The sequence below is a fragment of the Aquila chrysaetos genome, chromosome 1 (assembly GCF_900496995.4).
Source record: "Aquila chrysaetos chrysaetos chromosome 1, bAquChr1.4, whole genome shotgun sequence".
In the NCBI taxonomy this organism is placed as follows: domain Eukaryota; kingdom Metazoa; phylum Chordata; class Aves; order Accipitriformes; family Accipitridae; genus Aquila; species Aquila chrysaetos.
In genome coordinates, this window is record NC_044004.1 from 36,038,912 (window position 1) to 36,051,199 (window position 12,288).

Below are 12,288 nucleotides of genomic sequence, written 5' to 3' on the forward strand. Positions count from 1 at the left end.
CTTGGAGTATTGGTGGTATTGAAATTGATAAAGGAAACACTAGGGGAAAAAAGCAATTTAAAAATACTCCTGAGCTACTGAAGGATCACACACACACCTACTAAAAATTGACAAAGTTTTATAAGGTCCTTGGAGCAGCAATTAAATATTAACAAAAACACACAAATGACTGTCTAGTGTCTAATTTACAATAAATTGTGCTCAAACATTCCATAAAATTGCAACCAGTTTCAAACGTTATGAACAACCTTTCAGAGCACACTTTCCTGGTTCTCAGCATTCTCCAGATCAGGCTACTAGCCCATATGTTTCAACCTTAATGCTCTAGCAATTGCCAACTAGCCCATGTTCCTGTAAAGTATGTTAAGGAAAAAACAAACTAGACTAATATATAAGAAATTAAACTACAGAATTCCATCCGATTTCTTTACAAATTCCTTTTGAGCTATCAAAGGCAAAACTATATACAGTCATAAAGAAAAAGGAAACAAAAGATTTGAAATTAATCTACTTTTGAAGTTTTTCCCCCACTCTACCTGTAACTGTAGTCACAGTAGTATTTCTTATACGGTTTAAAACCATTTCTTCTTGGGTGGTTATTTTTTGTTGTTGTTTCACCAATAACAAAGTTTTCAGTAATGAAATTACAGTAGCACCACCTCCCCCACAAAGCTGTCTTCTGGTTATGCTACAGAAATATCTATGCCGTTACTCATTTTATACAGGTGCACCAGCTGCGCCTTGGCCATGTTTCACATTAATTTCAAGTTCTGTTTCAAGGCCTGCATATAGTTTTACGTGCATTCAAAGAATTAAGGTGACGTCTCTCAGTACAAGTGTCCTTCTGTCAGCTCGCTGAATTTGAGGGAAGAGTAAAAATTTTTTTTTAATTATACCACATGGATTAAATCAGTTGACTTACAGTCTGAAAATCTGTTTTTGATAGTCACCAGTACTAGCCCCACCCAGAAGGCATAAGCAATCCTTCACTGAATGTTCTGAACAGGCTGCTCACAGGCGCAAGTTTCTTTCTGTGGCTTTTTCTCTAAACAAAGGTTTTAAAACTTAATTTGAAACTCTGCTGTGTTTCCTGGTTTCAACTACAGAAATAATTTTCCATATTACTTACTGTGCTTCACGTGGTGTCACGGCTTAACCCCAGCCAGAAGCTAAGTAGCATGCAGCCGCTCGCTCACTTCCCCCCCACCCAGTGGGATGGGGGAGGGAATCAGGGGGGGAAAAAAAAAAAAAAAAAAAAAGTCATGGGTTGAGATAAGAACAGTTTAATAGAACACAAAGGAAGAAAATAGTAATGATAACAATACTAAAATGACAATAATAATAAAAGGATTGGAATATACAAAACAAGTGATGCACAATGCAATTGCTCACCACCCACTGACTGATGCCCAGTTAGTTTCCGAGCAGCAATCTGCCCCCCAGGCCAACTCCCCCCAGTTTATATACTAGATATGACATCACATGGTATGGAATACCCCGTTGGCCACTTTGGGTCAGCTGTCCTGGCTGTGTCCCCTCCCAACTTCTTGTGCCCCTCCAGCCTTCTTGCTGGCTGGGCATGAGAAGCTGAAAAATCCTTGACTTAGTCTAAACACTGCTTAGCAACAACTGAAAACATCAGTGTGTTATCAACATTCTTCTCATACTGAACCCAAAACATAGCACTATACCAGCTACTGGAAAGAAAATTAACTCTATCCCAGCTGAAACCAGGACACGTCGAAAGCTTTGCAATTTGAATTTCACTGAATCTCCCCTTGTGTTATGAAAGTAAGCAGTAGTGTCCACTCTACCTTCTACAGAGAATTTGCTATTTTATCATTATTGTGTTCTCTTTTGCATATCCCTTTAAAGTAGTGAGTCTATGTCTTTTCTGCACTACATCAGATGGACATTTTTCCTAGAACACCAGTCATTCTCAGTGCTTTTCAGAATTTCTACCACATTTTTGATACACAGACTGAAATGACTGTCAATCATGATCCACTTTAACATGTCACTTCCGTGCTGGTGAATTAAAATTTCAGCAAAAACATAAATATAGACAAGTAAATTTAAATTATAGTGACTCTTAACAAATCTTTCCAGCACGACACACTTCTTCAGGTCTTCCTGAAGGCTTTTTAGTTTTCCAATGATAGAAAATATGCAATAAAATGACTTCATAATTCAAATCTGTACTTTCAAAATTCAGTTCACTTTACTATTTGATTTAAGTGCCATCACTAATTGCTGATGAAATGCACTGACTCGTTCTTTCTGGGCTGGCCAGTTCAAGATGCAGCAAGATCTGAACATTCCTCTTCTCAGGTGAAGTGCATGATACAACTTGTAATCTTGGATATCCTGAAGAAAGATCAATATGATGGAGTCCCGACTTTGTTCAATAGCTTGCTGAAGAGCATGATACACCTTAAAACTGAAGCAAAAATAAGACAAAAATATGAGCTTTCTTTCATGTGGAGGGAAAAAATGACAAACCGTTCTTTTAATAGCTCATGTAATACCACATAGCAAATTCAAGGACTGGACTCAAACAGGGGTCTTAATGTCTATTCTATGATATAAAATTGTCATTACCTATCTTAAATTAGTTACCTTATAACTAATGAAAAAAATCATCCTCTAAAAATATAACCTAAGTCTACTGTCTTGATATAGCCTTGTTTAGCATAGTTCCTTTCTTTTCAAGTTCACAACCTAAGAAAGGTGAAAAGACTCGTTTAACGGCAAATAAAAATCATCTTTGGATGCTAGGGATCTCACTCATTATTGCTCTTTTTCAAACATGTAATTTTACAGAAAGCAATCTGCACAAGTGACAGCTTAACTTTTTGTAAAAAAAATACTGAGAGATTCAAATTTCTAATAGTGTACATGTGGAACAATTAACTTTATTAATTTAGGAATTCTTCTGAAGTTACGATATATTAAGTAAATATATTAAAGTAGAATTGGCATGGTATTTTTTATTAAATTACACAGCAAAAAATATTACCTTGTTAAAAAAGTCTGTTAAGAAATTTTTCCCCTTACATATAAAATTTTATATCCTACTCACTTTTTGCACCAGGGATCCTGTAAGAGGTGTTCAGTCACAACAAAAATAATCTTCCTGCTCATTTTTATACTGTTAATTGTGGCTTCAAATTCAGATACACCTGCTTCAAAGTCCCGTTCTTCTAAACAAAACCTAATTTGAAAGTGGTTATGTTTTTCCAGAGAGATGAAATTCTTAGATACCCATTTCTTGTCCTGTCTCGCATGAATAACATAGGCATCATAATCAAACTCTTCCTGTTGTCTGTCAAGTTCTTTAAAACCGAGTACTCGATTTACTAAAATATTCCAGTAGAAAGCTATTCTCCACCCTTCAAAATGGATGCTGAGAACAATAAAAATGAGTAGCATCACAATAGCAGTAGTGATCACAAACAGAAGTTTAAATGGAGCACTGTCTTTGCAGGCTGAGCTATCAAAATGCAACACCAGACTACCATGATATTTAGGTGGGGTGTTGCAAATGTACTGGGACTGCAATCCAGGTATATGTGCTTGGGTCACATTAAGCCAATCAGCAAACCAAGCAATGCTTTCACAGGTGCAATCAAATGGATTGGAATCCATCTCTAGTATTCTCAAGCTCTTGAAAGCTGGGCCAAACACTTTTTCTTCAACTGAGGTTATCAGATTTTTCTGAAGGTTCAATGAAATCAGAGAGGTTTGGTCATCAAACAGAGTTGCTGGAAGCATATTCAAATTATTTGATCCTAAATCCAAGTTTTTTAGTTGAAACAGACCCTTGAAAACCTGAACTGGAATCTCATCAAGCCCATTTGATTTTAAATTAAGAATGCGCAAGTTGGGAAGATCTTTTAAAAAAAGAACAGGGCCACCTGGGTTTGCATGTTTCCAGAGTCGGGCTAAATTATTGTGCTGCAAATCCAGAATGTCAAGTTTGTGGAGTCCATCAAACAAGTCTTCTTTTATGTTTGCTATGTTGTTATTGCTGATGTCCAGGACAGTCAGATTTTGTAGAGGATGAAAAGGTGAAGGAGAAAGTGCCAGATTACTGCAACCTACCTTCCTCAGCATCAGTTTTCTAAGGCTTGGGACAAAAATGAATGATTCACTTTGCAAAGCCAAGTTTTTGTTATAGGAAAGATAAATATCTTGTATATTATTGAGACCTTTAAACTCACGACCTGTGAGCTCTTGACTAATTTCATTGAGACCAAGATCAAGAATTTTCAGATGTCCCAAGGAGGAGAATGCCCCGCTTTCTATTGTAGAGATCCTTGTTTTTGTGAGGTTGAGAACTTGCAAACTGGAATTACCAAGTGACGAAAATGTTTTATTAGTTATTCTTTGTAAGTTTGTGTTGCAGTTACAGAGACTCAGGTATTTCAGGTTGTTCAGACCCGTGAACGTATTAGCAGTAATTCCTGGAAAATTGTTATTATCCATTATAAGGTACTCTAGGTGGTATAACCAATGAAAGGAAAAATCTTCAATTTTCCCAGTAAGCGAATTTATCAGATTCAGATGTTTGAGGCTGGATAATCCATAAAATAAACGTGAAGATATATGAAAGTTATTATGCTTCAGGTTTAAGTATTGTAAACTTGAAAGCCACTGAAATGAGTCATCTTCTATCACAGACAGAGAATTTTGGGAAAGGTTTAAAACTGTAAGATTTGTTCCTTGCAGTCCCTGGAAAGTTGACTTGCCAACATATGAAAGCTTCACACGGCTCAGTGAGAGGTTCTGAATCGCAGTGTTTGATAATTCTGTACAAAGTTTCTTTGTGCGATTTTCACCAAGTTCAACATCATTCAGTACAAGGCCAAACAGATTTCCGATTGCATGTAAACATCCTACGTGAAACTGGAAGGAAAAGAAAAAAAGAGTTTTGACCTAAACAAGGGGATTATGTAAGAAAGTTGACCCATAAAGCCAAAATTTGGAAAGGTTTTCAAACAAGATTTTGAAGCAGAATATGACCTCCTACACAGATTTTTCTACAGCCAAATTCAGACAAACACTTCTTGGAGTTTATACTGAATGATTCAAATGTGTAAAGCTACTTTTCAGACAGCAGTACTGTAAAATCAGAGCAGCTTAAACTAGCATAAAGTAGCACTGCCCAAGAAAGGAGCAGTCCCATCTACTTATCCACACACTGTACCCTTGTGCCAGTATGGCCATACATGCAGTCACAGGGTGAACCAAACAGGGAACCAGCCTGACTACAAGCTAACCAAACCAAAAAGTCTGTAGAGTTTCCCCAGTGATCCAGTGCATAGCCTCATTAAAGCTTGTACCAGAAAGAGGGAGGGATGAAGCGGCCAAGGGAAAGAGGATGGTGGGATTGCCTCTCAGCAGTGGTACAAGCTTATGCCACTTTAAAATGTTCTATAATTTCCATGTACATGTTCTTTACAAATCAATCAACTGGGAAAAAAACCAAGCAAATTCAATGCAAATTCAGTAGTCATATGCTAAGGGTCAGCCAGTTTAGAACTGCAACACTTACCATCACTCTTCAAAGAATCATACTGCAACACTGAGAAGTGGGTCAGAGAGAAGAAGAGTGCAGTCGGTGTAGGTTGCAGAAAAAACACCCACTTGTTTTTTTAAAGGAGTAAGTACACTTTTCTGCAATGATGATTTCTCTGGGGCACCCCACAGACACAAATGAACATTCTCTTTGATCAACTAGGAAGCGAGACCTAGATGGTATAACTAGCCTTGTATAACATCACACTTTTTCCCCACTTAGAAAGTATGTGTCGTGGTTTAACCCCAGCCAGCAACTAAGCACCACGCAGCCGCTCACTCATTTCCCCCCTCACCCAGTGGCATGGGGAAGAAAATTGGGAAAAGAAGTAAAACTCGTGGGGTGAGATAAGAACAGTTTAATAGAACAGAAAAGAAGAAACTAATAATGATAATGATAACACTAATAAAATTACATCAGTAATAATAAAAGGATTGGAATATACAAATAATGCACAGTGCAATTCCTCACCACCCACCAATTGACGCCCAGTTACTCCCTGAGCAGTGATCTCCCTGCCCCCACTCCCCCCAGTTTATATACTAGACGTGACATCTCATGGTATGGAATACCCCTTTGACCAGTTTGGGTCAGCTGCCCTGGCTCTGTCCCCTCCCAACTTCTTGTGCCCCTCCAGCCTTCTTGCTGGCTGGGCATGAGAAACTGAAAAATCCCTGACTTAGTCTAAACACGACTTAGCAACAACTGAAAATGTCAGTGTGTTATCAACATTCTTCTGGTACTAAATCCAAAACATAGCACTATACCAGCTACTAGGAAGACAATTAACTCTATCCCAGCTGAAACCAGGACAGTATGTCAGCTCTTCACCTTCAGCACATACAAAAGAAATCCTGCATAGAAAATACCTGGTAAGGGTTCACAGAGCTACTTGATCTAGCTCTTGCTTGAGACCTCTGATCTACATGGAACCAGCTCTTGCTGATTCCAGTGGGAGAAAAATAACTGTGTATCACTACTGGAGGTCAGGATTAATGCTGTATACAATCAAATGGTTTTATCTGGGACCTCAGTGGATCAAAAGTGTAATGTAAATGCCATACAATCATAAAGGATAAATCAGGATAGCTCCATTTTATACTTACACCTGTTGAATTTCTGTTTAAATGCTTCCTACCTCTTTCAGTGGATTTGATGACAAATCAAGACTATTCAATGAGGTGTTGCTAAGAAAACTGAAGTCTTCCTTTTTTAACTCGGTGATTTCATTGCTATCCAAGATGAGCACACGAAGGTTCTTCAACTGTTGCTGCAATCCTAAATTTGCCGACTTCAAAAGATTATGAGATAGGTCCAAAATATTCAAGTTCTGGGGAGAAGATGCAAACAGAAAAGTATACAATTATTTTTATTTTATATAATACAAAATCATTTTGAAATATTGCATTAGAGTCTAATTGATTAGAAAATAGTTACAATACTACAATTAAAATAAATTTGTAATAGAGAAATGGCAGGTTTCAAGATCCTGCAGGAAGAAGCCTTCTGTATCTTCCACCCCTGTAACTTTCATTGTATCCATGGTCTTAACGTGCTAAAATATCTTACTGCAAACCAAAGATTTACTTTATCTAAAATTCCTTAATTCACTGAAAGCCCTCCTGCTCCAGATAAAGTGATAAAAGCAAAAGCCTACAGCTGGCTGCAGTTACAACTCCTGCAGTATTAAACCTTGCATTCCACCCTCTTCACTGTGGTCCACCCCCAGAAATGGAAGTGAGGAAGGTGAAGAGGAGTGCAGTAGCAGCCTACAAAGATCAGTGCTGTATGCCCTGTAATACTCCAGCTCATGCCCAGGTGCTCAGACTCTTCCTGCACCTGCAGAGAAGGAGATGCTACCCTAAAGGTGACTCCACAGAAAGTGCCTTGAGGTGCCCCAAGCCTGGCCTCCATCAGTAACAGGTCAGCAGCAAAGCGAGGAAGGCCAGAACTTCAGTTCTGTTCCCAGCACCAAAGCTGGCTGTACTCATTTGTACTTAGTTGAGTCAGCATCCTACAATGCAAGCAAATGCATCTCATGTAACTGAAGTGGAATACTGACTGTAGCAGAAAAGTTCAGACTTGTTCAAAACAACATGCACACTCATTAGAACATTGTACAACAATTAGTACCCACACATTGTCTCTATTTTCTTTTGTCCTTAGGCCCTTCCTTTTGCATGATTCCCTGCCTGGTGCAAAGACAACGGCATAGTCTTTTCCTGACTCCTGTGCTCGTAGATGCTACAGAGAATAATGTTTAACCACAGGAAAAACAAAGGTAGAGTAAAAATGCTTTTACTCTTTCTCAATCCCCAAAGTCCTGGGAGACACTACATTCAGGCTAAGCACTAGCCTTCATGACCAGAGTAATTACACTGTGCCCTTGAGAATTTAGGCTAGCTACCATTTTTATACCCCAGGCAACCCAGATTCCACACCATCCACTTCACCCTATATGTCATCTGCTGCTGCTATTCTCTCAGCACAAATCCTGTATGGCCAGGTGCCTCAATGGGCTGCAATAGGGAAAAGGGGATGGAGAGGATTGACTCATAAGGATGGCTGAGACTCCAGTGTGCTTCTAACACAAGAAGCCACTAGGACTTTTCTTCAGAAAAAGAATGAAGGAATATTATATGCTGGGTATTTTCAGGTGCAAATAGGCAGCTGTTCTGTACACACAGTGGAAAATACAGTAAATTCCCCATTTATACTTTATTTACGTGAAAAGGTGCATTTCTAAAGCTTACCTCCAGAGTTTTGAAAGGATCATTTTTTGTATCTATTCTGTTGTATCCTAGATTGAGCTCAGTCAGGTTGGTGCAGGAAGCAAAGACTCCATCAGGGATTTTATACAATTCGTTATGTTCTAACTTCAGAATCTGCAACAGGGGCACATTTTTGCACAATTCCGGTTGCAGTTTAGAGATGCTGTTGTAGCCTGCATTCAAGTAAACCAGCTGGCTGTACTTGGTCAGATTTGCAGGACCTAGCTGTCTTAGCTGATTATGAGAAATGTCCAAACCTGTTATATTGTTTGGGAGATCAGAAGGAATTTGAGTCAGCTTTAGGTGACTGCAGTCAGCCATTTCATTTTGGATCTGACATTGCTTTCCAACTGATGCACACAGCAAGCAGACAGACACCAGTCTGACAGATAAGCGGCTCCACCAAAGAATAGCACTTCCCATTGTTTTATCTGCAAAGGCAAAATGAACACCAGACAAATTACAATCATTTTAACACAACTTATATCTTAAACTGAAGGCTAAGCAAGCCAGGCTCAAAAAACATTTAGTTTTATACCAAGCAAACACTCAGTATTTTTCACCTGTAAAGTAGCATTCATTTCTGCAGAAAAGGTATGTATAATAATCTAAGATTTTTCTTTAAAAACAGTAGTATTGTCTTATGTAAAAATAATTATGCTCAAAAAGCTACCAACACTTTATCTATTATCAATGCAAATTTCCAACCATTTTCCCTTTTCTGATTAATTTTTCGTTGCTTTAACATGCAAACAATACAATAAATATGACAAATTACACACAGACTCCTCAATTTTAATCACACTGATAAATATTTATACACAGGCCCCTCAATGTTAATCACTATGCTCCGAGCTTAACTGCACTTAAAATATTTATAGTCATATGCAGTAAGAATCCCTAATATGCCACTACTTTATTTTACAGTTGTTGCCAGTTGTTGTTTTACAAGCCAGCCACACAAACTTCTAACTCTCTTTCCACCTCATAGTGAAAGAAGGAATACCAGGCTATAGAAAGGTGTATGAGAAGGTAAAAGCAGACAGAATAAATCAGTACCGACCTAATCAGAGAAAGAAATGGAGAAGAGCCAAGGTGTAGAAAAAACACTGTTCATAGATTCAGTACATTTATCCAAATACTTCCAGGAAAACTTACACATTTAAGAATTTATACACCCCACCCCATATCTTTTGAGAACTTCCATTAGGATATCAGCCTCTGTCCGCTGGTGCTCTAATCTTCAACAGCTCTGCCTGTTTAGACATTACATTTCTGATGAATCTTAGAGTTTTTCATATTTTATTCCATTTCAATTTAGTATCCATAAGATTTAAATTCACCTGGTGATCTTGTAATGCAGCTTTACTGGATAAAGAAGAAAATTAATTCCACAAAAATTCTGACTGGATTAGAGCTGTAAGAGCTCAGAAAGGTTTGACAAGCCTGCTGAGTCACAGAGCTTGTATAATTACATAGCATTTCTGCTAATCAAGAGAGAATTCCAGTGTATCTTCCATATCATTCTATACAGAATTAATCTTCAGTAGAGGGAAAACAAATACTTTGGGAGTGCTTGCCTGAATATTTTCCCATGCTTTAGCAGAGAACAGTAAGCTTAGGTTCCTCCACTTCAATTTTTTTCTTTTTTAAAAAATATAAACCTTATACTTTCACCCCTGAAGCTTTGAGTGTCTCCACAATCTCCACATACACATATCTGTATGGCCTTCTGCCAACAAATTTGGAACCTACCTGCTCAACCTCAATTTACCAATGAGTTAAGTCTCAGCATGATGGGCTCCCAGGTAGAGAAGACTGTCAGTGCCCCACTACAGAACAGGCTATAGATGGGAATTTAACCTTACTAGACTCAACAGGAATCTAGAACAGCTTCTCGAAAGACTAACTCCCAGGAATATGAGCTTTCTTAGTTCTGCAGCTCACATTTTCCTTTGCTTGGAACCTGTGTTTAATCAACATGATCTAGCTTTGAGCACATTACATTATTGCTCAATAGCAAACAATGAAACAAGAAATGAAACAAGAAATTAAACCAGTACATTTGTATAGAAAAAGAAAAAGCCCTCAGAACTGATGTTTTTTGAAGAGAAGAGTTTTCACTACCGTAACAAAACACCCTGAGGAACTGACACTGCAACCTGCAGCCAAACAGTTTAGCAGGTCAGACCCCAGCAAAGTTTGGCTCCATAGGTAACATGCCTTTTCAGAGAGCACACATTAGGACTCCTCTAGTAACAAAAAGCCACATTGTAGTGGCCAGAGGGGACCCCTGTGAGTGCATCTGTGGGAGCAACCTGGCCATCTAGGGAGAGACATCAGTAAAATCCAATGGGAGTGGGTGTAAAAGCAAGGGAAAGAGGAACCTAAAGCATTGCAAAGTCGTACAGAAAGGACTGCAAAAGACAATTTAAAATAAAACTTAATGAAAAACCAATTCCCTGCTGGGCACTGCATGTGGGCCTGACCCATCTCTTGCAGCTCACACAGCCTGGCTCTCCACTCACCTGCCGCTGGCAAATGAGGAAGGGGAAGCGATAGCAAATAACTGAACACGATGGTCCTGCAGACAGCCTGACCTGCTACAGCGGCTGCTGAACACAGCACCCGTGTCCCTGTAGCTGAGGAAAATAAACGACCGCTTGTCCTGCCTCGTTCCTCTGCACCCCAGCTGCTGGAAGAGCGAGGGAAAACAAAGTGGGAGCTTGTGTGTAACAAAAGCTTTACCTCTGGCCTGCATCCCTCTGAGGGTTTGTTTTAGGGACATAGCTGCCAGGCTCCTTGGCAGTTGTTGCCAGCTCATCTTTAAGTCTGAAAGGCGCAAGAAACACACTGCACAAACACAAAACGAGTTCTTTGGCTGACTTCCAGTGAGGCCTGAAGGGCTGCCTTTTCCTGCTTTTTTCATTGCATGAAGTCTGGACTCGGCTTTAGGCGTTTTATGCTTTGGCTGGGAATCCAGTGAAGAAAGCATACACCCATCGTCAGACTTAAGGGACAGTGTTACAGAATAGTATTTAACAGACAAAAGAAAGAACGACAGTTTTAATGTTATGAGCAAGAACTTTAAAAAACTGGAGAGTTTAGCAGGGGAGCTTCCAGCATCTCCGAGGGAGGGACATTCCCACTTCACCTATGTTGCCTTTTCCTTTTTTTTAACACCCAGAAATACCTCCTGCCAGCTGGGGACACCACACCCGGGCACAAGCACCAAAGCACACTCATTAAGCAAACAGCAGCGGCACCGACTTTGCTAACTTGCAAGCGAGGAGAAATCCAAGATGAAGGAAAATCGCCCGAACTCCTGAGCAGTCCTTTGGCTTTGTAGCTCCGATATTCGCGTTTATTACTAAGAAGCGAAAACCGGCATCCACTTACCGCTGCGGGCTCTACCTCCTGCAGTCTGGAGGCATCCAGGCACCGCACAACTTTCTCAGCGCACGAAAACCACGAGGAAACACTCCGCCGGGAGCCGGAAGAAGTGAAACCGAAAGCGGGGCAGGACGCGGCGTGGGAAGCCGAGCCGAGCGGCGGGGCCGGCAGGAGCGTCCGCCGGGTGCCGAGGGCGGAGGTGGCTCCTCAGCCGGGCGGCGGGCTGGCGCTGGGGTTTTCCTGACGGAAACCCGTTGAAGCACGCAGGTGTGTCGGACGCGAGCAGCATCCCACAGTCCTGCTTATAACACAATTACGGTTTATTCCTAGCTGATTCCAGCGCCTCTGAAAATCCCGCAGGACGCATCCCAAAGGCAGATAGGCTGACCGACAGATTACCGACATGGGGATATTACTCTCTTAACGTAGAAACAAAGCAGCCGTAGGTTCCTACAGAGCCACATAAAGCATCCCTTTTCAAAAGGGAACTTGTTTATAAGAGGGAGCAATATACTACATTTTTAAGAGAGATAATCACATATT

The 12,288-nt window shown here is 40.0% G+C and overlaps 1 protein-coding gene across 4 annotated transcripts; it reads right to left on the bottom strand.

Annotated features, from left to right (window-relative positions):
- Positions 1-2,133: 2,133 nt before the first annotated feature.
- TLR3 (toll like receptor 3) lies at positions 2,134-11,913 on the bottom strand. Of its 4 annotated transcripts, none has more exons than XM_041125420.1 (5): positions 11,101-11,913; positions 8,335-8,783; positions 6,720-6,911; positions 3,083-4,908; positions 2,134-2,440 (listed from the first exon to the last, which is right to left on the bottom strand). In XM_041125420.1, exons 1-5 carry the CDS (start codon positions 11,345-11,347, stop codon positions 2,212-2,214), a joined length of 2,943 nt encoding a protein of 980 aa, XP_040981354.1. In that variant the 5' UTR covers positions 11,348-11,913; the 3' UTR covers positions 2,134-2,211. The 4 variants fall into 4 exon arrangements, with proteins under 4 accessions (XP_040981354.1, XP_029881255.1, XP_040981365.1 ...); XM_030025395.2 differs by having other exon boundaries at positions 11,752-11,912; XM_041125431.1 differs by lacking the exon at positions 11,101-11,913 and adding an exon at positions 9,696-11,063.
- Between the last annotated feature and the right edge of the window lie 375 nt (positions 11,914-12,288).

Coding starts and splice junctions, on each gene's coding strand:
- TLR3 (XM_041125420.1), bottom strand. CDS start 11,347: ATGCTTTCTTCACTGGATTCCCAGCCAAAGCATAAAACGCCTAAAGCC. Junction 8,784..11,100: donor CAGAGGGATGCAGGCCAGAG/GTAAAGCTTTTG, acceptor TTGCCTTTGCAG/ATAAAACAATGGGAAGTGCT. Junction 6,912..8,334: donor ATCCTTTCAAAACTCTGGAG/GTAAGCTTTAGA, acceptor TCTTCTCCCCAG/AACTTGAATATTTTGGACCT.